Source organism: Drosophila arizonae, chromosome 5 (genome assembly GCF_054131065.1).
Source record: "Drosophila arizonae isolate 15081-1271.41 chromosome 5, UAZ_ARI_1.0, whole genome shotgun sequence".
In the NCBI taxonomy this organism is placed as follows: domain Eukaryota; kingdom Metazoa; phylum Arthropoda; class Insecta; order Diptera; family Drosophilidae; genus Drosophila; species Drosophila arizonae.
The window spans coordinates 14,473,412-14,498,020 of record NC_142925.1 but is presented as its reverse complement, the minus strand read 5'-3'; the positions used below and the strand labels follow the sequence as shown (position 1 = coordinate 14,498,020).

At 37.4% G+C, this 24,609-nt stretch overlaps 5 protein-coding genes across 6 annotated transcripts in view; 1 reads left to right on the top strand and 4 right to left on the bottom strand.

The window, feature by feature from the left end:
* The window catches only part of LOC108617333 (5-hydroxytryptamine receptor 1A), a 76,032-nt gene that overhangs the window by 25,668 nt on the left and 25,755 nt on the right, over nucleotides 1-24,609 (bottom strand). Inside the window, exon 2 of the mRNA XM_018013106.2 lies at nucleotides 13,264-13,279. The gene's annotated coding sequence lies outside the window, so the exon portion shown is untranslated. The remainder of the gene's footprint in view (nucleotides 1-13,263; nucleotides 13,280-24,609) is intronic.
* LOC108617339 (dynein light chain roadblock-type 2) lies at nucleotides 3,685-4,390 on the bottom strand. Its single transcript, XM_018013113.2, has 2 exons — nucleotides 4,221-4,390; nucleotides 3,685-4,157 (listed from the first exon to the last, which is right to left on the bottom strand). Exons 1-2 carry the CDS (start codon nucleotides 4,265-4,267, stop codon nucleotides 3,854-3,856), a joined length of 351 nt encoding a protein of 116 aa, XP_017868602.1. The 5' UTR covers nucleotides 4,268-4,390; the 3' UTR covers nucleotides 3,685-3,853.
* On the bottom strand, nucleotides 5,076-5,989 carry LOC108617337 (uncharacterized). The gene has a single exon (XM_018013110.2). It carries the CDS (start codon nucleotides 5,855-5,857, stop codon nucleotides 5,144-5,146), a length of 714 nt encoding a protein of 237 aa, XP_017868599.1. The 5' UTR covers nucleotides 5,858-5,989; the 3' UTR covers nucleotides 5,076-5,143.
* On the bottom strand, nucleotides 6,653-8,211 carry LOC108617336 (uncharacterized). Its single transcript, XM_018013109.2, has one exon. It carries the CDS (start codon nucleotides 8,040-8,042, stop codon nucleotides 6,837-6,839), a length of 1,206 nt encoding a protein of 401 aa, XP_017868598.1. The 5' UTR covers nucleotides 8,043-8,211; the 3' UTR covers nucleotides 6,653-6,836.
* Nucleotides 21,331-22,075, top strand: LOC108617338 (small ribosomal subunit protein uS11A-like). Of its 2 annotated transcripts, none has more exons than XM_018013112.2 (2): nucleotides 21,331-21,439; nucleotides 21,506-22,075. In XM_018013112.2, exon 2 carries the CDS (start codon nucleotides 21,524-21,526, stop codon nucleotides 21,977-21,979), a length of 456 nt encoding a protein of 151 aa, XP_017868601.1. In that variant the 5' UTR covers nucleotides 21,331-21,439; nucleotides 21,506-21,523; the 3' UTR covers nucleotides 21,980-22,075. The 2 variants fall into 2 exon arrangements, with proteins under 2 accessions (XP_017868601.1, XP_089327083.1); XM_089470957.1 differs by having other exon boundaries at nucleotides 21,402-21,439; nucleotides 21,490-22,075.

The window sequence follows — 24,609 nt, the reverse complement described above, 5'->3', positions numbered from 1 at the left end:
CATGCTGAACGGCCCACAGCTCGCATGATGAATGCCCCGCAAATGTGGCAAAGGGAAGACCATTAGTCACATGAGTGAGCTGACTGGGTGAATGGGGGAACGGGTGAAAGGGGGAACGGGTGAATGGGACAACCCGACAGCACAATGGCACAGGACACGGGAGGCGGTCAGCTGGTGGGCAGCGGATGCTGCTGAATGGCCATCGTGTTGCCATTTTGCAGTTGACTTCAGTTGTATAAATAAACAGGATGACAAATTCAATTAGTCATGAGAGCATCCTTTGATAAATAATTAAAGGGCAAGCGATTTTTCTTGATTTTTTTTGTTTTGAGTTGTCTAAATGGAAGAGAAAACAATTTGGTATAGTAATATAAATTTACTATATAAATTACTTGCAATATTTAATAACGAAAATATATGAAAGCAACTAAGAACGTTGCAACTGCAGAATACTCAGTCATGAACCAAAATGACATACCCCAATGGGCGTAGAAATATCCACTTTAATTTATCATATGACTCATTTATTCGGATAGACGGACGGACAGCAAGACAGACATTGCACAAAACCAATATACTCGTTTCATTTTCGTGAATGAATATGCATAAAATAAATTGAAAATCTAAAGACTGTGTGAATTATGCAGGCAAATATGTTTGATTCATATAGAATTATGCTTGATGTCTGCAGCATTTAGGCTGCCCGGCTCAATTGAATTGTCAACGTCTGCGAAAATAGCCGAAAACCGTGTAAATCTCCATTGAGGCATTCACACAATTTCACGTTCCATCAACGTCAGACGGCAAATTCACGGATTCCAATTGAGCCGCAGGCGCTGCTGTGGCTCGCAGTCAACAGTGAACGTCAGCAGCGTCGGAATCCGATGTCAAGTTTGATGATTTCCAATCGACGCCGTCGTGGTCATTCAAGGCGTCGTCGGCACAGTGGGACAAAAGCTATTCGCACGCGAGCACATTAAGGACACATTTCGTATGGCAGTCGTCAGATTGAATATGATTGATGGCTCTTGAATATTCATGAAAAGTCAACATCAGGCAATGTTTTTTATATGTGTATATGTATACATATATAAATACATATATCTGTATATATACCTTTATATTGGAATCGTATAAATTAAATGTCAACATATGTGACAGTGCATTTGCGCACTTAATCACGTTGTTACCGCTTCAAAAGTCAGTCGTAGCCGAGCATTATTTTTATCCGTCTGCCAGGCCAATGATAAATGAGAGCTCTCTGCAGTGGGGGGGATGAGAGTCCAGAGAGCAGCAGCTCACTCGCCCTTTGCTGCCGAATTCCTGCCGACTTTTAATCCATATGCGCAATATTAATTAAGCATGCAAGGTTTTTTTTTTTTTTTAATTACAGCATTTTACACAGTCGTTTTGTGCCCGGTGAAAATAAAGCAAAAATAATTTTGGTTAAATAAAAAAAAAATGCAAATCGCCAGCATTTGGTGTTATCGACTGAGCAATATGGAGCCCGTTGATATGGAGAGATGTGGGAAAGGTGGAGATCTATTATAGTTTTGTTATATAATAAGCAGACGAAGGCGTGGCAGATCCCATAGAGTATATATATTCTTACAAGCTGTGTAGATCTAGCTCTGACCGTCTATCCGTCAATGAACGGGTTCAATCTCAGACATGATAAGAAGCATAGACTCGAAATATTTGTTGTAGGTCCTTGTAAAGCATGCGCAGATCGAGCTTGTTTTAAAAAATCGATTACTATTTCGGATTGATTGTTATCAATTAAGAACCCTTATAAAAAATGAGTTAAAAAATGATATCTTCAGAGATTCTTAAGAGAGTCATAACTTGAATATATGTATGTAGAATTTCTGTGTATTTTATACAATTTTGATTGCTCATAATAGCTTTAGATAAGTCACCTCTAAAATGATTTGCTATAGCAGCCAATAAACTCTCTTTCATTCTCCGTACAGGGTATGTGCAAATATTTTTGGGTAATTTGACTATGGACCATCATTATATTGACTCTAGGCTTACATTTATTTATTCACATTCAAATATGTATATATATATGTTTATGTGGCGGCACATAATGTCAGGGGATTAAATTTATTAAAAAAAAAATTTTTTAAATGTTATTTGCTGCGCGCAGCTGAATTTTATTTTGTCTCACTCGCTCTAGCTACCTGCCGTCGACTAATGCAATGGTCAAACAAGGCTACAAAACATATGTGAACAATACAGATAAACAACAACAAAAGCAGTAGCAACAACAACAACAGTAATAAAAGCAACAGCCAAATGCAATTTGAAAGCCGGCAGATAAATGACGGCAAACAAAAGCAACATGTTAAATAAATATGCATAAATTAATGCAAAACAAAAGCCAATATGGCTACACAAACACTCGGGGTGTGCGTGAGTGTGAGAGTGTGCGTATGTGTGAATTAGCCCACTTGACGCAGGCGGCACGCGCCATTTTGTGGCATGAACAGCTTCCTGCAATAAATGAATAATGCCAATGGAACATAAACTGAAAGCTACAAATAAAATAACAAATAAACAAAGGGGTTTTTCCTTAGGGTTGTGCGACTAATGAATACCCTGTGGATGAGGCAAATATTTAGTTAAGATAAGTGTAGCTAATTAAGGCAGTTTACATTGACTTGAGATTTATAAATATTCCGTGAATCAATCTGACTTAATTACTATTAACATCTCTGATAAAAATTTAATAATATAATTGGCAATATTTTCTGATATTTAATGAAATATATAAAGCTCATTATTTAAATTAATTTGTAGGTTTTATATTATATTTTCTTTGCAGTCTAAAGTCAGAGAATTTCAATATATCCATAAATAGAAACAGTTGACTCTGAGATCTATATTCACTTACAACTCTCAGCATACCCCCTTGGAAAACATTTCACAGGGTATACAGCGTATTTGAATAACCAGCAGAACAGGAAAATGTGGAACAATAATCAGGCAATAAACATGTGCATTTAATTGCGAATAATCCATAATGAAAGCAAGAAATTTAGATGCCATGCTCTGATTCAACTTTCGATCTCTTCTATCTGTTCCAAGTGTTAAGTAAGCGCAAAGACTACAGACTGGTTTTTAATGAAGCCCCACGCTCCATACAAAACCAAACTGACTAAACCAGCTGCACGATTAATGAATCTGTCGATTGAGTTGTGATTCGTGTGGCTCAGTCAAACTCAACCACACACGAGTGCGTGGAAGACATATGTGTGTGTGTGGGCTGATGTAGGTATGACCATTATGCCTGTGCATAATTGACGGTTTGATGCATTGCCAAGGCACGTTCTATTGGCCTGGTAAATCGTTTGTCATGTTACAATCGGCGTATGCGTGATCGACGTATACGTAATATGCGCCTATCCATGCGAAACGATTTTTGTTAACACAGAGACGATTTGGATTTAATAAAATGCGGATGGGTCTATATAGTGCTCATGACAATCTGTTTTCGACAATGGCAAAGCGTACTTTCTGATAAAGTTTACACACACATACACACACACAGTGTTCAGCGAGTAATCGTAAGTCTTGTAAATCGTTCATCATGTTACAATCGACGTATGATGCATGATCGACGTATTCAGTCGACGTATACGTAATAAGCTCTTATTGAAATGAGAAGATTTTTGTAAATGCAGCGCTGATTTGGATTTAATAAAATGCGGATGTCTCTGTATAGTGTTCATCTGTTTTTGACAATGGCAATGTGTAATTTTGTTCTGTTAAAGTTAACACACACACACACACACATATATATATACACACACATATACTCAGAGTGTTCATTTTCTTCAATATTGTTTCAGCGTTTACGTGCTTTCAGTTTCTGTATAACCACAACAATAAACTCGGGATTGAGCGACATATGAACCTCGTGCGTTTCGGAACGTATACGCAAAAAGGTAACATCGTTAGCCGGATCCAAATCTCTGACCACGTTGCGTGCCATTTTGGCCAACGGATGCAGCTGGGCCGCATAGACAAAGGTGCGCCTCTGGCTGACCGTGGACCGCAACGGCTTGCCCGTTGCATCCATTATGATTATTTCACGTGCGCCCCGCTTCTCAAAATGCTGCACAAATGAGTCGCCCTCGTAGACCGCAGTACTGAAAATGCCCACAACAAATTGCACATTGATGAGCCAAATCCGATGTGATATAAGAACTTACAATATTGAGCCACGTTGCTTTACACTCTGACGTCGCTTGTCTGCCATTCTTTGTATTTTTTGGTTTTCCTATAACAGATTTTCGTTTCGTAACTTTTGTTGAGTTTGAACTGAGCGAAACTCTCAATAGAATTGTGTATGAACTTTGATTATTGTGGGAGAAGGTTTTTATCAAAGGCAAGGCTACTTGATTTTTTTCTTAAATATATTTATTATTTTTATTTAATTTATTTTTATTATTTTATTTTAATAATAAATGAGGAAAATGTTAATAAAATTATAATTAAATATTCAATCAAATCATAAAAATTTAACCAAACAAACTCAACTCCTCAAGTGCTTTAACATAGCTTATAACTGTTAACCATTTCTGCATGTCTGCAAAAGAGTGTCTTTCACTCACACCTTGAGACTAAACTCAGAGAGCAACCGATTGCAGCACTGTTAAAAGGCACGCTCACTCAATCGTGTCATCGCTTCGTATCTTTAACGAGCTCCTTGGCGATCGGCTCACAATCGTTTATGTTGTTTCGCTCTCTTTGTCACCCGACCGTTCGGTTGAGTGGAAAAAAGCTTATTGTGCACGTATTGATATGTATACCAGGCTTCGTCAATAACGTACGAGAACTGAGTGCATGTGTGTGTGTAATGTGAAGACCGTTTGCATTGCCTGTTTGAGTTGTTTCTCAACTTAGTGACTTTCAATGTGAGAACGTCAGTCGTTTCGCTCACTGAACGATGTTTGTAAAATGAGCGCCACGAAGACAGCATAAGCCTCATAATTGAGCAGAACATTGCTTCGGCCCTAAAGCGAACCCCCTCCCAAATGTGTTTGAGCTTAAAGAAACTTCACATCTAGCATTACGATATGAATTTATTTGCACACATGAAAAATCACTTAGATACTAAATAACATTTCTATTTCTAGAGTGGAATGCGTCCACGCAGATAATCCATGACGGCAGCGGTGCCCTGAGCTAGGATTTGATGGCGCGGCTGGCGGAAGGGGTTGCCGGAGAGCTTGAGATCAGTTATGTTGGTCAGATTGCCCAGCACCGGCGGCACCATCTGTATATCATTGTTGCTCAGATTCAACGAGCTGAGATAGCGCAGAGCGCCCAGGCCATTCTCTGAGGCGTCCAACTCCTTGATCTGATTGTCATTGGCGGTAAGCGTCTCGAGCGCGTCCAGCTCGTAAATGCAGGGCGGCAAGTGATCCAGGCGATTGTGCGAAATGTTCAACTCGCGCAGCGACTGCAGCCCAGCGAACTCCATGGGCAAGTCTCGCAGCATGTTGCACGAGAGATTTATGGCGAGCAGGCGCGAGAACTGCGATATGAATGTGGGTATGTAGCACAGCTGATTCTTGGCCAGTCCCAGATCGGTGAGCAGATCGCTCATTTGCTTCAGCTCGGCTGGCACATCGCTCAGCAGATTGTCCTCCAGGTTCACCACGTTCACCAGCTCCTCGCAGGCCGTCTGCACGATCTCTTCCGGCAGCTCCTTCAGCTGCGCCTTGCACATGTTGAGGACACGCGTATTGCGCATCATGTACTTGTCCGGAAGATGTTTGTCCTCAGCAGAAATCGGCTTTTTGCCGCCCTGCTGTCGGGGACTGTTCAAGCCATCGCCCACCATATTTTAATTAGAGTTAAGGTTCAATTGCAGCCAATACAAAAAATAGAAAATCAATTTTTACAAAAATTAAAATGTATCGAAGCTAGGCAAACGACTTTAAATGAAAGACTAAACAAATTTCTTTTTCCAGCTAGAGAAATGTGGAAATGCGAAAATTTAGTCGATGCTAACGTGATTATTAAAAAAATTCTAGAGCTATGCAGAGTTTTTTTTGTTCTTGTATGGGATTCAATAGGTTTTCAATAGGCATTATATATTAATAATTGTTACATTCTTGAATTTAGTTGGTTAAAGGCTAAAAAAATATATATATATTTTTTTAACAAATAGACAATAAAATTATGAATGCGATTGAAGTTGAAGATGTAATAAAAAAAATAATAATAATAACATATTAATAATATTAATGATAAAAAAATTAATAGTAAAATAATAAAAATAACACTAATAAAAATAAAAAATAATAATAAAGAAAATAATAAGAAATTAAAAACAAATGTATATATAATTAATATATTTAAGTTTGATCTGTAAAAAAGTCTAATCGAATTTGGGTCTCGATATAAATTTCATTCCATTCTCTGAGAAATCATGAGTGTACAGAAATAAAGTCTATACTAATATGGCATTTTCTTAAGAGCTGAAAATATATATGTATGCATATGAAATCGCATTCAGACAGCTTAGCTAGATCAAATCGAATGCATCGAACTATTCAAAGGTTTGATGAAAACTTGGAAAATACCCCTCAAACTAGTTCAAACTGAATAGAAATAAGGACAACAAAAATCTATATATAATCTCTATACATATAATTTTATATTTGGCATAAAATAAAGTCATATTGATAAGACAACACAATAGAGTCGGGGTTTGGGATCTGAGGCCCAGGCCGTAGCTCTATTATAGAATTTACTACTATTCCTATTATATTTTTGTTTGTTTGTTCGTTTCTCTGCTGTGCATGACGATTCGTAGTTCAGAGAACGCCGCAATCTTTGATGACAACCAGCTCATGCTTCTTGGCCAGATGCGCGGTGGCATCGTGTATACGTTCCAGCAGCTGCAAACCCTTGCGAACCTTGCCGAAGGCGACCCGCTTGCCATTGAGAATGGAGAGCGGCTTGAAGCTGATGGTGAAGTTGAGCTCGGTGCGCGCATTGCCGCGCACATAGCGGCTGGGGAAGGAGAGAATGCCCGCATCGACGCCATGGTTGAGCACCTCGAAGTCGTGCTCGATGTTGCTCATGTCGATGCTGCGCTCGGGATCGAGAGCAATGTGACCCTCTAGCCAGATGGGCGCGAAGGTGCGTGTGAAGCAGATGCTGCGTGAGCTCTGATGCGTGCAGACACGCATGAATTCGAGCACGACCTGGGGACACGCCTCCGTGAAGAGCTGTATGGCCAGGCGACCCATGATCCGGGTGCCAATCACCTCCAAGTCCATATAGATCTGTGGACGCAGCAGCTTGCAGAGCACACCCACATCACAGATGTTCATCAGATCCTCGTACCGATGGAGCACATGCATCGGCACCTCGTAGCTAAACGCTTGCGCTACCTTCGGCTTGGAGCGGCGCGACTTGCCCAGGTGCGGATCGAAGAGCTTGCCGCCCTGGTGAAGCACCTGATTCTTCTCCACCTGGTTGCGCTCCTTCTCCCGGGCCAGGCTCGTGTTGCGCCAACGGCCGGTGGCCAGCCGATCCGGTGACTTGGTAAAGGTGCGCAGCGTATTGTTGCTCTTCCGATAGAGAGCGGTGAGCATCTCCATGTAGGACAGCTCCATGCAGTTGCCCTCCCTCAGCTTGATCTTCGGCGGCGGCAGACAACTGTTCACCTTGCCCTTGATGTTCGCCAGGCGATCGCGATGCTGTCGATACATCTCTCGCTGCTCGTTCATGAGCAGATGGGAGCGAGACTTGATACGATTCGCCTTGGACTTGGGCACCGGCGATGGTAGCAAACGCTGATGGTATTTGTGGTTCTGCTTCGGTGTGATTTTGACATTAAACGTGTGGCTGTGCATCTTGGAGGTAGTGTCCTCCACCTGGGGGCTGCTGTAGACGGGGTTCGTGAGGGTATATGGGCCGCGTTTTACTGCCGCCACATAGGGTGCCACCTTCTGGGCGGGGGCCAAAGGCTGCTGCTTGGTTCGCAGTTCATTGGTCACATCTTTGATAAACATATTTGGCACGTATTAACGTATCTCTATCCAAAACGCAAATATATATATATACTGAAATTTTTCTCCGGGTAACTCGTATGTGGAATTCGAATAGACTAGACTATGGAAAAGACTAAAATACTGAGCAAATGCCAAACATATCTAAACATCTCCCGGACTGCTGAGATCAATACAAACTTTGACAGGACCTCGAATCAATTACCTATATTTCAAATCGAATAACGGATACAGAAATGACTGCTGCCAAACTGCAAATTGAACGCAATCATGCGGCTAAACTTGGCTGTCCGATAAAATGAAGCAAAACAGAGAGAAAAACAAAGTATATATACATATGTATATGTATGTATGTATGTATGTATGTATGTATATAAAATCCTTTTCATTGTAGCCCGCCGGAGCGATGATGCGTGTCAGACACAACCTGAGCACAAATGAACCCATTGCCATGTCAATGAATTGATTCAGCGCTGATAATAAAAGAGCAGTAAATACCAAACAAAACCAAAAAAGAACCAAAGTTAAAAGAAATATAAATGCGTTAGCCATGATTGACTAAGAGATGCGCTGGAAAGATGCCCAAATGTTTATACAAACTAAAAACTTTAGAATATTTTATTTCAAGAACTGAGGAGCTGCTTTAGCTAATTAAAAATAAATAAATCAATAAGCATATGCCCTACCTCTCATCGCCAACTCATTGTTTACAGGGTATGCAAAGCAGAATATGTAATCAGACCCCCAAATGGACAACTACAACTGCAACTGTAATCTGGCATAGCTGCCAGGCGAATCCGTAGCTGTAGGTTAATCATAGCCGATGCGGTTGGACGCGTGGCATATTTGATTGGAAAATCAAGTTGAATCGATTGATGGGAATACATTTATGTAGCTTTAAAACAATGACCGCAAAGGAATAATATATGAACTGGCAGAAAATCAAATAAATCATATAAATTTGTTGCCTGACCAAACAAGAGTAATACCAATTTCAATAACTACATATTAGCAATTAGCCAAGTTAGTACTAACACTCAGCTGCTAGAACACCTAACAAAATTTGCTATTTAATTATTTGTCAAATATATTGTAATAATTGAATATCTTTGAATCTGATTTCCGTCCCAAATGATATCATATGCACTTGCAAACTAATTCAAATATTTGAATTATGGCTTTAAAATAATGCCAATACAATAAAATATCTCAAACCATTTCTATATTATTGCTCACCTATAAAATAATTAATAAATCAATCAAATATTTCATTGACTGACTTTCATAATTTGTTATTTGATCAGCTTAGCTATATACATATTTGCTAATTAACTCGAATAACATAAATTGTGTTCATTTATTAATAAACAAAAAATATGTTGACGCTTTAATTAATTACTTGAAAATGTTGCTAAATTAACATTTGCGGTTCACCAAATAATGTTTGCGCATAATTACAGATTTAATTAAAATTTGCATTTCATTAAACACGTGTGTGTGAGTATGTGTGTGTGTGTGTTTTATTTTCTCTAAAAATTTGCACTTGAATGCAAATTTTGAATTTAAGCTTATGTTTTATTGCATACCCTAGACTAAATAGGGAATGGCCAAATGGGGTGTATTGATTGATCGATTGAAGAAACTTTAATTTTATTTAATATGTATTGAAAGAAAATTAAAAATAATGGATTTTTCATAACAATATGTAATGTATTCGATAATTATTTTTTCTTGAAAAATTAAATACAAAAAAAAAAAAAAAAAAAAAAAAAAAAAAAAAAAATTAAAAAGAAATAAACTAAAATACTATAAAATAAAATTGAGTAAGTTATTATCAATATTATTTTTATTTATTATTATTATTATTATTTTTTTTAATAAATACGCTCTATTATCTATCAATTTTAATTTTATTTTTTTATTTTTTTTTTTTTCAATATATACGCTCTACTTATATTTCAGGTAATCATTTAAATTTTATCCTATTACTCTAATGATATTAGTCCGTATTAATTAGTCTAACTGTGCAAATTGTAAAACCATATTACTTAAAAGTAAATACAAATATTATTGCAGTAATTTTATTATTTAATTTTTTTTTCTTTGTTAATAGCTGTCTGCTTGCATAAAATGTTTAGCAGAAGGTGTTTGTATTATTTAATATTTTTTATTTATTTAATTTTTTATTTGTGCTTGTTGATTAATGCCCATTTCTGGCATAATTAATAGCATTAAATGATATCAAAAGCATCTGGCGTCCGCTAGGGCAATAAAATCTCAATCGATTTGCATTAATTGAATGTTAATACGGTTACGATTTTGCGGTAACAATCAAATGATTAATGGCCTGATGTTTCATTTTATATATTTTTTGTATTTTACTTATATTTTTATATTGACTGAGCGCGTGTGTGTGGCAGCAATTGAATAATAATGAGCTGGAGGTCAATCGCAACAAGGATGGACTAGAGATTGGCGATGCTGCAGCATTACGAATACGAATAAGATCAAGGACAGCGATTGAAGTGGCTGAAGTGTGATATTAGGGCACAGTAATCACACACGCTATCAATGATGACACTGACAAGGTCAATAATAGCGCGGCTATCGCAAATATGTGCGGCTCTAGACAGCGAGCCACTCAAGCGCCATTGTTCTCAAGTGACACACACACACACACACACACATATAGCTGCAACACCCACAACACTCGGCACTCGGCACTTAGCACTCAGCACTCACTTGATTTCGCCTGCATGTCGAGCATGGCTTGTGGAACTGCTTAAGTATTGTATTTTTACTTATGCTTGTCATCCTCGTGCGCTCTATTTGCATGCCACAAGCTCATGTTGCAAATGTGTCAAGCAGCAGCAGCCAGATGCTAACCGTTGAGCGACTGACTCTAACTCGCAAATGCAATCAGCCCGAGTTCAACTGTTGACAATTTAATCAAATATACATAGACATTGAGACGAGTATATGTCTGCCATGTCTAGTTTTCGCACAGTTCCATTTATTTCATCCACAAATTCCAAAGTGAAATTTGCTGAGTTCGAATTTGACTTACGAAATATTCGGCGTAACTTCATTGTGAATTGCATTAGCTGGAACGGATCTAACAAGTTGTAATATAGACGAGTTCAATGTATGACTTGGGCTTTTCTTAAAATCAAGTTCGCACTTGCGCCTCCCTATGTGATTCTCATTGTATAAAATGCCACATTAACCATTAAATGATGGTATATTTTGCATACTTTCATTGTGAATGGCATTAGCTTTTTGAAACTGTGAACCATACGAGACTTTTGCTCAATTTTGTGTTTACTTTAAGTTCAACTCACATTCATGTCTCTCTATGTGATTCTCATAGTATAAAGTTATCAATTCATATGATACATATAACTAATACATATTTAATAATATAAATAATATTTATTAAATAATATAATATAAAATTAATATTATTTTTAAAAGGCGCTTTTAGATATTATTTATAAGCTGTTAATGATTTTTACTCAGGTATAAATTCAATTTACAATTAAATCTAAAAAATTAAAAATATATTCATTTTTATGGAATGCATGTAGAAAAGAATACAAATATTTGTTATTCTCATAATCATAAACATACAAATGAACTAAAATTTTATTTAAAAATAATAATAAAATAATAAATAATAAAAAAAAAAAATAATTAAATACAATATAATTTAAAATAAATAATAAAAAATGATTAATATTCATAAATATAACAAAAATAATAAAATTATATTTTAAAACTATTTTATAGTTGATATTTGCTAAAAATAAATATAATAATATTATAATATAATATTACTTTGTTAATATAATATACAAATTAAAATATTAATAGTTCACATTTGATAAATTTACTTCGTATTCTGATTGACAGAACTGGCAAATATTTGCTGATTTTGATATTTTTATATTTGGCAGCTACCAAATGGCCAAATGGCCGCCTGATGACATTTGGCAGCACTTTTAAAAAGTTTATTGCACTGCCATTACGATATTTTATGACATATTATAAGAAACATTTCAGCGATTTTGCTGTTAGACACCCACAAGCATGACTCCAATGTGCCACAAATATTTTTATTTGTTTGGTTTTGTTTTTGCATTTATTTTTTTTGCATTTCTGTTTTTTGTTTTTTTCGGTTTATTGCACTTAAAGCTTTCACTGTCTTCAATTTTTCTTCTGTTGTCTGAGCATTCGTTTTATTTGGCATAATTTGGTATTTGGCATGAATGTATGTATATGTGTTGCCATAAAGCCATATGCTGCTGGGCGAGCCAAATCGAATGCGTTTGACCTTGCTGCTGACTCGTATATGTGGCCAAAGCCCACACAGAGGCAGACAGTTTGATGGTTTCATGATGTTTTCATATTTTTGAGAGTGTTTTTTATGGCGACTACCAAAATGGAAACAAAAGCCAACAGGCAAAAGTTAAGAGCATAATGGAGCATAAATGCTTTGACTGTATAAATGTGATTTTATGCTGTGCGCCTTGACGCGTTCTCACCCCCCGCCACCTGCTCATACACAAATACATATATATGTATGTATATGTACTTCTATAAATGCGCCTTTTTATGTCCATGTATTATATCAGCAAGGGCTCTTTATGGTCATATTTCATGCGTGGATTTCAAGCTGAGTTGTGGCTGCGTCTTCAGAGCATCAGGCAAATGGCATAATTTGGTATTTCAGGTGAGGATTTAGCGCTAAGGACGACTGAGAGTTGCCCTAAGGCTCTCGGCTGGTTCTTTAAAGCAACTCCAAGTGTGTCTGATTAATTTCAATTAGTTAATCAACTAACGAGCTGGAGCTCGGGCTCCGCTCTCGATTGATGAACGAATTGCTGGGCCATAAAGAGATCGGTTAATTAATGGCGTTAATGTCCTGACAGCGGCGTTATCGAGCGGCTGCTAATTAACCAAATTGACAAATCAAGCTCCCAAAAAGGACTTGGCCCTCGGCACATAATATCACTTAACGGCCTGCTTAATTAACAGCCAAGTCAAGGTGTTAACGGCCTGGCTTGGCTTTTAAGCCACCAAAAAATATTTAATCCAATTTCGCAGGGCGGCACACAGCAAGGACAATCAGAAGAGCTGTGGCACTCACTAACTACCACACACACACACGCACACGCACACTAAACGCCATTTCAAAGGCTTGAAATGCAGGTGGGCCGCTTACCTTTTATGCCGGAGCACTGAAACGAGAACAAAAAAAGAAAAACCAAAAGGTTAAATATAGCAGGCCAAAGATGAGTGAGAGAGAGACAGAGGGAGAGATAGAGAGATAAAATCTTAAGTATGCATGTAATCCCGAAACAATTTTATTAGCCGAGCGCGCCTTAGATGGCTTAGACGGCAAAACGGAAGCCAATTAGGCTAATGCTCTTGTCGGCACAGCGGAGCCGAAAATGCGCCGCCTACGACGAAGGCGGCTTCAAGTGTTTACTCATAGAGGCTCCACAGCTCGTCTGTCTGCCGTGCCCTTCGAGCAGATTGTATTTTAATAGAAACACATTTGGGCGTAACAAAAATCGTTTGTAAATATGCTCTCCCGCTTTTCCAGCAAAGTGAAAAACACAGCCGTAGGACATTGGCTTTGCGGTCCCCGTGCCACAGCACAACTGACAGCATTTGTCACATTGAAATGAATCCGAGAGACTTTTTCCCAGTTGTTTGTTAATGTTGAATAGCTGAGACTGAGTGATACCACTTTGGCTCACTTTGACTTTTTATTTACAATAATCGGTGGTCAAAGTTGAAAGTTGGAAGATCTCGTAAGAACTAAACAGGCCGCTCAGTTCACCTTTCCTTTATATATATGTGAATTGAGTGGCAAGTCCAATGCTGTTCTAAGTTCTGGGATTGATTTACATATGAATAGACATCTCAGCCGGATGAACAGACAGACAGAGAGGGAGAGAGAGAGAGATAAAGAGAGAGAGAGAGAGAAAGTGAGGGAGAGGGAAAGAGAGAGGGAGAGGGAGAGAGAGCCATTTTGGATAGGTTTACATTAACTGGGGACTCAACTAATCTTATATCTGAGCAGATTTTGTGAGATATATAAAATAATATTTTTTTTATATACAATCAATTATGAAATATATTTTTGCTGTTCAATTTTCGACAACAAACTTTATTTTTTATCTAATATGATTAATTGATTTTTGATTTTTAAAGAAAAGTCCTCAATGCCATCTCATTCGCTCTCAGCAACATGCCAGATCACGTTCAGCAAGAGCTACTACACTTGGTTCCCCATATCTCTCTCTCTCTCTCTTTATTTCTCTCTCTCTCTCTCTCTGTCTCTCTCTCTCTCTCTCTCTCCGTCGTGAAGTGTCAAGTCGAGCGCACTAAAAAGTGCGCTGCTTACTTGAGTAAAACGTCCGTACTTTAATAATGAGACGTTCTCTTATCATATCATGTATCATATCATATTTTATTAACAGAAAATATTTTTAATAGATCAAAATCCTGCTACATATCAACAACTGATATATCATTCACATTCATTTGATTACAAGTTTACCCACTTTGGCAGAAGATCTTCTTTACTTTACTTTACTTCCACTCATCTGAAATCCGCCTAATCATAAATCTCAGCCATGTACATACATCTTCATTCATAAAGCTGTATATAGCAAATTCTTCAAAAATTGCTCAGCAGCAAGGCTGAGCTAAAAACAATTTGCAAAGTGAGTGAAAGAAAGTTTGGCTGCACAGCCTAAGCCAGAATGCAGAACTCGCAAAATGTAAACAAGAACGAGCTAAATTGCTGGTTCAAGCCAGGAGAGCGGCACGTGCAGGCATGTTATTCTAGGCGAAAGCCAGTGCAGATGCATACACCTAAAAAACTTACAAACACACAGAAACACACACATATATATAGCTAAGCACTCGCGTTTTGCGAGGAGCACCCGCTGTGCCGAGTTTGGAAGCAATTTATCAAAACATTGCATAACAATAGAGCTGGAATATGCCAAGCCATAGAGAATATTCAAAACTACTCTAACTTTATGCTCCTGCGATCTGAACACGTGTTAACAACATAAATGCATAGCAGTAAGCCTCAGACCCCGTTCGACAAGGACGAACCATGTGTTCGGCATGTACCGGGGCCCTCACTGCGAGACGTATATATATATGTATACATATATATGCATATGGGAGGTTGTCCCTTGCAGCTGCAGTTGTTCAAATATATTTGATTCAATAATTTTATTACCATTGTTTTTAGACAAAGAGCGTGAGAGAGAGTCGAAGGAAAAGAGAGAGAGAGAGAGAGAGAGAGAGAGAGAGACAGAGCGGAAAGACATTGAGACTGCTAAGTAAATTGAAACATCAATTGCAGCAATTTGAATTTAACACTTGTAAAACGTAGAATGATTGGGATAAATCAATTTCATTTAAAGAAATCCTGTCTATTAAAATACATTACATTTCTTAAAAATATGAACTTAAAAAAAAAATACAATTAGCGTCAAATTAGTAGATACAATCCTTTAATTAATAAATCTAGTTTTATACTAATTTATAATAAGAATAATTCTTTAATTAATTAATTTAGTTTTATATTAATTTATAATAAGAACAAAATTTTATTTTATTAAATTAGCAAAATATTATTTTGTAATTAAACCCAAATTTAATTTATTTTGTTAACAAATGCAAATAAACAAATTTCTGAAGAAAAATGTAGTATATAATCTTAAGTTGTTTTTTTTTTATATTAATTTTAAAAAAATCTAGTAAATAGAATTCTTTAAATTTTATATGAATAAAGTATAAAATACAATTTTTAATTTATATATTAAAATTTCGTAAAGAATTTTTTTTTAGAATAATCATTAGCTTTATTTATACAATATAATTTGATATTTTTAATTTATTAATTAACTAAAAATGAAGGTTTAAAAACTAAACTTTTCAAAAGATTTTCAACATCAAATTATAATTAATTCCTTCAATTTATGGTTTGCATAAAATGAAAACTTCACATTATAAAAAAAAAAAAAAAACAACAAAAATAAATTAAAATTATCAACTATCAACAACTTTGTTCAGCATAAAGTTAAAGTCTCGGCCAGTTAGGTTTTTTTTTTTTAATTGGCCCACGGCATGCAGAAGTGAATTTTTAGTTGAGCTGTGAAGCATGTGGCAAAGAATATTTCATACAGCGATGGCAAAGGCAGCTAGAATCATAAATTAAAATCAAAAGGCGATGGGGATGGGCAATAAAACTGCGAAAACTTTTGCTGAATGGCGCCTCTAAAAGGCAAAGTCAGGGAGCATTAAATGGTTCCATTGGGCATATATACAATATGCACACAGAGAGAGAGAGAGAGAGAGAGAGAGAGAGAGAGAGAGAGAGAGAGAGAGGGAGAGGGAGAGATAGAAAGGGAGAGAGCGAAGTATTCGTGTACTCATGTGAAAAGTCAAACATACACACACACACACGCGCACACAGACATAGACAAATGGAGGTGGCCACAAAAGCAGCTGTAAAATAGTTTTTCATATCCGCTGGCAACTTGCATTGTGAGGCGGCCTTGTCTGTAGTTCAATGTGTGTGTGTGTGTGTGTGTATGTTTGTCACCTGAACTGTTGTTGTTGTTGTTGTTGTTGTTGCTGGCAGGCTGTTATCCTGTGGCCCTGTCGGCCATATGATTGCGCATTCATAATATTTCCTAGCCCCGTTCCCCCCTCCATCTCTTTGCTTTGCGCATGCAGCTCGAATACAAAGCTCATTTTTCTCATTTGGCTTGCGGAAATTTGCACTGCATAGTGCCGCTCTCTATGCCATTGACAACACACACACACACACACACACACACGCACGCATACAGTGGCTTCACAAAGTATCTGTCACAAAATAAACTTTGATTTATTTATACACACTTTGCACTCTGCTTTTCGGCCCCGGGGCAAAGACTCTCAAGTCATGGTAAATATTTTGTTGCCGTTTTCCAGAGGCCAAGCAGCTGCCCTTAGAGTCTCTGTGCGCGTGTGTGTGTGTGAGTGTGTCTGTGTGTGAGTGTATTTGCATGTTTATATACTTCCTATTGCCTTGCTTCAACTTTTGCACTTGTGAGCTCACTCCGCCAGGTTGAAAATGCACAATTTCACAATTTGCAGACAATTTCCATTTCGTAGACAATTAGAAACTAGTTAATTAAATTTTTATAAAGAGCGTTGCATATGCAGCATTTGCAGCTGTTTATTAAATCCAAAGCCATTTAGCAGTTTAGTCAAATATTTATTTGAAAACGATTTTATCAGGCATTTTAAACAAATTTCACCAAGGGCCAGCAAATCGTTTCAATTGCCCAGGCAAAAAATAAAATCAATGGCAAATTTTGATAGAGCAAAAGCAATGCAAAAATTCTCATTGAAACAGCAAATGTTTTTAAGCCCTAAGCTCATTGAAACTGGATAAATAGACTTTGGTTGTTCGTCTGTGTCAATTCGAATGTTTGAGTTGAGCACTTGCAATAAATATTAATAAATAATAGTAAACAAATAATGTTTGAGTGGCGTTAGGGGGAAAAACAAAATGAATAACTGATAAAAATAAAGATAAAGATAATATTGTACCCAAAGTTGGCAGAGATTAACTATGTATTTGCATAAGAATTAATTTGCAAACATTTTGTTATTCGATGTAATAAAGGCAGAACTGCCTATGCTTAGCTATAAGCAATTATAATAATACTATAAATATATAGATATTTTTTTTACTCTTCTTACTCAATAAATATTTATGCAAAGTTCACTTCTGTCTCTCTTAAATATTTAATACATTTGCAATTTATTTATCTGTCTATAACATTCTAAATTTACTATAATTTTCTTTACTAAACCAGCTCGAATCATCGCTCGCTGCTTAAGCTTAAGCTGTGGCCTTTAAGTTTCTGGCTTTTCCGTGTATTTTGCTCCTACCTGATGCCCAAACACGCATTCAGTGCATAAATATTTATAGACGATTTTGCTTTCAATCTGTGCACATCAAAGATCAAATATTCAATGTTAGCACAAATAAATACAAACTCTCATTGTGAAGCCGACAACTCGCTCGAGTAGTCGAGTACTTACAGCTGTCAATTCACATGCACTCAGCCAAGCACTCAGTCAGAGACGAGAGACGAGAGACGAGACTCGAGAGTCGAGAGGCAGCGCTCAGGTGAGTGAAGGTGGCAGCTGGAGGAGGGGCAGAGTCTTTCCTCAATAGTTTGGCTGTAAAAGCAACAATATCTTCTACTATTTTCAGCTATTTCTTTTTCTTCTCGTTTTTTTTCTTTTTTTTTCTTTTGGTGGGTTTGTCAGTTTGCTGATATATTTACCGTGACAGACAGCCGCTTGATGGCAGCGTAACACCAGCCCAGAGTGGGACAATGTCTGCTGGCAGCTGCTTGTCGCGTGTTGCAACAGCTTTAACGGGGATTTATGCAGATTACAATGGCAACAAGTTGGACAAACTTGCAGAATGTGTGCCGCATGTTGGCTGCCTCTAATGGCTGCGCATCTGCACAAACATTCCAGCCCCACAGGGGTAACCACTTTTACATAAACAAATTGCCACGAAGCTGGGCAGCTTACTGCACGCTCTAAGTGGCAAACTGTGTAACGATTTCGGGGCGAATGCTTAAATAAAATGTATAAAAATATTTGATTTGATGGTGGCTAAGCTGGCAAAGACTCGAAGCCCTCAGTTGACCAGCGACCAACTATTCCTGCTCCAGCTCCTGCTTCTCCTGCTGTTGCTGTTCACATTTGATTGCTCTTCACTTGAACCGGATTGCCCTTTGAGCTGGCACTCAAAAGCTGCTTGCTATGTCAACTGAGCTCAACCTCCAACTGACTCTGACATGCCATGGAAGAGCAACAATTTTTGTTGTATTTAAATGCTTCAACAACAGCAGCTGCTGCTGTTGCTGCTGCTGTTGTTGTTGTTGTTGTATACTCATATGCATAGCAAACATATTTGAAGGGTTTTTGTGTGCTGCCATTTCACATAATCTTGGATAGTTGCGTGTGTGGCCCGGAATAGCTTTAGCCAGCAGCCGGAAAGTATACGTAAGAGTACGTGTAAAATGGATGCGAGGGGGCGTCGCACTGCTTATGGCACGATGAATATGAAGTTCTTAGGGGAGGGGCGAGAGCAGAGCACAGCATGTGGCACGACTGCAGCTGAATTTGTTTGCTTATTATGCTATAATTCGCATGTAGTACGTATGCGCCCCTGGATGCACGTCTAACACCAACAGCGCATAAACAAACCCATTAATGCGATTCTACGCGCGGTTTTATGCCCCCTTGAGCAGCACGTTGCATCGAAATGGGGCACGTAGAAATACTTTCACGCTTATAATAAAGTGCGCTTCCAGTTGACTTTTGAATAATAAATGCCTGAACAATCGATGGGCGTACCAGCATCCGCGCCCGCAAACTTGACCTTGGCTAGAGAGAAAGAGAGTCTGACAGAGAGAGAGAGAAGCTATTAGGAGAGTGTGGGCTCAAAATATGTGTGCTTAACTGCCTTATAAGAGGAGGCTTATTTATTTGCGAGCATCAGAGTAATATATTTTCCAAGGCCTAATGAGGGAGGACTCTAAATAGAAATAGAATTGGAATCGGAAGAAATTTTATTTAGATTTACATAATTTAATGAATTAAATATTTATTTTAATAAATTTTTTTAAACAGAAATAATGAACAGCTCACAATTAATGTATTGTAAATAAATAATATATTGTAAATAAATTATAAAGCCACAATGCCTATTCTCACTGCCTCAATTGAACATTATAAATAAATCAAAATCAAAGAAATAAATAAATGAAAATGTGTTAAGCTCACTTCGCACATTTTGAAAATATTTTAATAGCTTTTTGAAGAATATGCATAAATTCTCAATAAAACTTTTCATATCTATCGAGCAGTAAAGCAGTTTAAATAAAATATTACGTATACGTAATGGAGTCAGCGGCAATAACAAACAGAAATAAATCTGCTCTTTGATTTAAATTTCTCAATTGCAACATATTTAATAAAATAAAAAATTATTAAAAAAAAAAAATATGAAAATATTAAGATGAATACATGAAACATTTTGGTATTTCACAAATTTAAAATTTAAAATATACATTTTTTGTTGCAAAAATGCTATTAAATAAAAAAAAAAAAAACATTAGCGTAAAGAATAGTTTGCATATTTTTGTATGTTGATAAAATTTTTATTCTTTATTTTAATTAATTTTGATCAACTATCAATTTTCGTTAATATAATACTTTATTTATTTTTTGTTTAAATTTAATCAATTCGTTTTGATTTCATCTTTATATTGTTGTTTATTTAGAATATAATACTAATAAAAATAATAATAAAATCATTATATTAAATTATAAAGATTCCATAGATGGTAAAATAAATAAAATAATATTTAAAAAAATAAATAAAAATAAAAACAATAACAAATATTGCTCATAATTTTTGTAACTTATTTAACAATTTTTTATTCTGCAAATTACGATTATTTCTTTATGATTATAAAACTAGTAATCTAATATTTTTCATTATAAAAGAATGTTTGTGAGCCAACCTCTTTTTCGAAAACAAAACTTTGTAGTCAAGTGTTGACTTTTGAGCTAGCGTCTTCTTTACTCTCAAAACGCATCAATTTCGATTAGGGCACACAGCTAATGTGCTTCTCTTGTTATAGTTGGTGCGCATTGCTTGCATATGCAAATTTATGCGCTTGTTTACATTTTGTCAGGCAGGCAGCAGCACAATAAATTGCAGTTGCTAATGTTTCTGGTTGGGTTGGCTTGTCAATTGATCCATAAATGCCGCACAAACTGCAAGACGATTAAATGAAATTGTCTGCCGTGTGGCAGCCAAATGTAATAACAGCACAGCACTAAAGAGTGGAGCAGAGTGGAGCAGAGTGGAGGAGAGTGGAGCAGAGTGGAGCAGAAGTAGGAGCAGTGGCATCTGCGAGGCGCCGGCAAAGTTTTGTGAGAAATCGAACAACGCCCACAATTCAATTGAATGCCAGCTCAGCTTACTTGAAGTCAACGATTCGTCGTCCTTGTGCCTTGATTGACTTGCAATGGCAAAGGGCAAATGGCAATGGCAATGGCAATGGCAAATGGCAAATGGAAGGAGCGTAAGCATCTACAGATAAGCACGAACAACAACTACACAGTTAATATGACATCTTACAGCAAAGAGCTATTAAAGAGTAAGGCAGCCATCGTAGTTGGCATTGCAATATTTGCCTCATAGATTTCATTTTCCCCGTCCGCTTTCGGATTTCACAGTCGATGCTTGACTATTGATAAGTGAAGAGCTGATTTGAGTGAGGCACAAATTATATTTGCAATAAATGTAAATTGAGTTGAAATCAAGTTTGAATTTCCCTTAGATTAACCTCGCTTGCAGCATGGCGCCACGCAAGGCTAAGCAACCGAAGGAGGAGGTGCAGGTGTCGCTCGGACCGCAGGTGCGCGATGGCGAGAATGTTTTTGGCATTGCTCACATCTATGCCAGCTTCAATGACACCTTCGTGCACGTAACGGACCTGTCCGGCCGCGAAACTATCGCACGTGTCACCGGCGGCATGAAGGTCAAGGCGGATCGTGACGAGTCATCGCCATATGCGGCCATGCTGGCCGCCCAGGATGTGGCCGAGCGCTGCAAGGCTTTGGGCATCACGGCGCTGCACATCAAGCTGCGTGCCACAGGCGGCAACAAAACCAAGACACCCGGACCCGGCGCCCAGTCTGCGCTGCGTGCCCTGGCCCGCTCGTCAATGAAAATCGGCCGCATCGAGGATGTGACGCCCATTCCATCGGACTCCACACGCCGCAAGGGCGGCCGTCGTGGTCGCCGTCTCTAATGTGGCTCCATATGAATGGCTGTGCATTCCGTTTGCCTCTTTTTTGTTGAAAACTGAATTAATGACTGCATATTAAATGCCATTTTTAATATCCCACGGCCTGCTGTGATTGAGTTATGCAAGGGATGGAGAAAGGGGCAGGGAATGGAGTGGGTTGCCTTGCGGCTTTGGGATTCTGATGAGCCTGGGTTTATTCTCTAATTTTATTTGAGTTTAATTGGAACTCAAAATTAACCACGAGATTATTGAGCAAGTCTTAATATTAATCGGAAATTATTTATTCTATTGTGTTGGTGCTGTATAATGAAGTCAAGGATTCTAGATTAAGACAACATTAAAGCATTTAAACTAGGCATCTCACACAATTTCTACAAATTTTAATTATTTACTAATTTATTTATATATTAATTTTTTTTATTTATTTATTTCCTTATTTATTTTCTTATTTATGTATATATTTTTTTTATTTTTTTATTTATTTACTTTTTATCATTATTTTTTTAAATTTATTTATTCAATCATTTATTTATTTCCTCATTTATTAATTATTTAATTTTTTATTATTCGTTTTTTATTTCTTTATTCAGTTATTCAATCATTTTTTTTATTTATATGTTTATTAATTTATTAATTTTTATTATTCTTTTTTATTGATTAATTAATTAACTAATTTTTTTTTATTATATATAATATTATTTATTTCCACATTTATTTAATTTTTTATTATTATTTTGTATTTATTTTTTCTAATATATTTATTTATGTATTTATTTATTCAACCATCCATTCATTTATTTTATCTTTTCTTTTTTTATAAAACTCTAACAACAAGAAACTTTAAAATCTCTTAAAGACTAAAACTTCAGTTATCTTTTATTTTGTTAATTTAAATTACAAATTTATTTTTAATTTTAAATGACTTAAATTGATTTCAGCTAACAAAATCAAGTCCGCGATTATTCCAGCAGTTAAGTATTTATGAAATGCCATAAATAACTAATGAGGAATTAGGCAATGTAATAATTTCTACACATAGATCCACCCATTCGTCCGGCAAATATTCCTTTAAATTTATTTGCGGGTCGCGCTCAACTCTTGCACGCAGTTTACAAAGCATTCGCATTACTTTTTATGGCCTGTTTCAGCAAACGCGTACGAAAATAAATTCGCACATATTTTTTCGGAGCGCTTTGTGACTGCTCCCTGCGCACTCCCAGGCCGAGCATATTCTTTAGTACTTGCAGATAAATAAAATTGTGTAGCGACTGCGGGCTAAGGCAGTCGTGAAATACAACAATCCACTCGATATGCGTGTGTGCAAGTGTGTGCAAGTGTGTGTGTGTTTATATTTTTGTAAGGCATTTTAATGCTTGCCATTCGACGCGGCGAGGGTTTTTCAGTAACGGAAACTGTCGGACCTGATGGTCCTGTACTTTTTGCATGTCGTTGGCGCTGTTCTCGCCGCGACCGCCACCTGTCGCCGTGGGCGTGGTAACTGATATTTCAGGACAGCCAGCGTTATTGCCCTGCCGTCACACTGGGCGTATGTGTAGCACACACACACACATACAGAGAGAGTCTGGCTGTATGGGTTGTTTTTTTGCGCTGGTGTTGGCGCAGCTGCTGCCGCAAGTTTTTGCACAAAGTAAATTAAATTTGGTGCTGTGAGTTTAGCTTAAATGAAAACTTTCCGTTCTGCCAGCGCATCTCAAGTTCTGTCTGCCCTCTGCCCCGCCCCCTCCGCTAGTCGACTTCTGCTTCGCGCCAACGCCCCGCCCACCCTTGTGAGGCTGTCTTAGTTTAGTGGATCTTAATTAAAACGCGACTCGACGCAAAACAACTTGAGGCAATGTTTTTGAGCGTCCCCTTGATGCTTAATTAAAATACTTATACGACATGTTGTACGCCGCCATGAGATGTGTGTCAACAGCTGCTAATGCCACACCTGACGCATTCGTGCACCTGTATAGCACGATGTCAGCCAAGTGCTCTCCCTCCCTGCCTCACTCACTATCTGCTGCTGCTGTTTGTATTTGTCTGGCCGATTTCTTGACATGCCCCAGCCCCAGCCTCAGCTTCAGCCCCAGCTCCAGCCTCCCCCTCGTTTGACGGCTCCGTAAAGTGCGCAATCCATGCTAATTTGCAATTCCCACAAAATGACACGAGCATCCAGCCAGAGCAGTCGCCATCGCAATTGCCGTCAACGTCAGCAGTCAAAACGGCAGCAAACACTTGAATCTTTCCTTCCTGCCGTATTTCACTTACGGCTTTGTTTCTTTCACGTCGCTGGAGTACACGCGATTGGAGCCAGCTTTCTGTTGACACAGAAGGCGCACATTTGTATGAGCTGGGGCCTGCATCAAAATTACGAAACGTTGCCAAGTGAAATGAAATAAAACAAAATACATATAAAAATGCAGGCGAACAGAGCTGAATTTGAGATAAACTTAAGTCGAGATATAGTCTTGGAAATACTTTGTTAAAGTGTTTCCAGATTTGACTAAGATTGTATTATAGGAAAATAGCTTTAGGCATATCTAGAAATCGTGTACATAGATCTTGCCTTTATTGACTTTCGTCTTTAGCATGTGAAAAGTCCCGAAGAACATAGCTCTATTTAAAATTGAGCT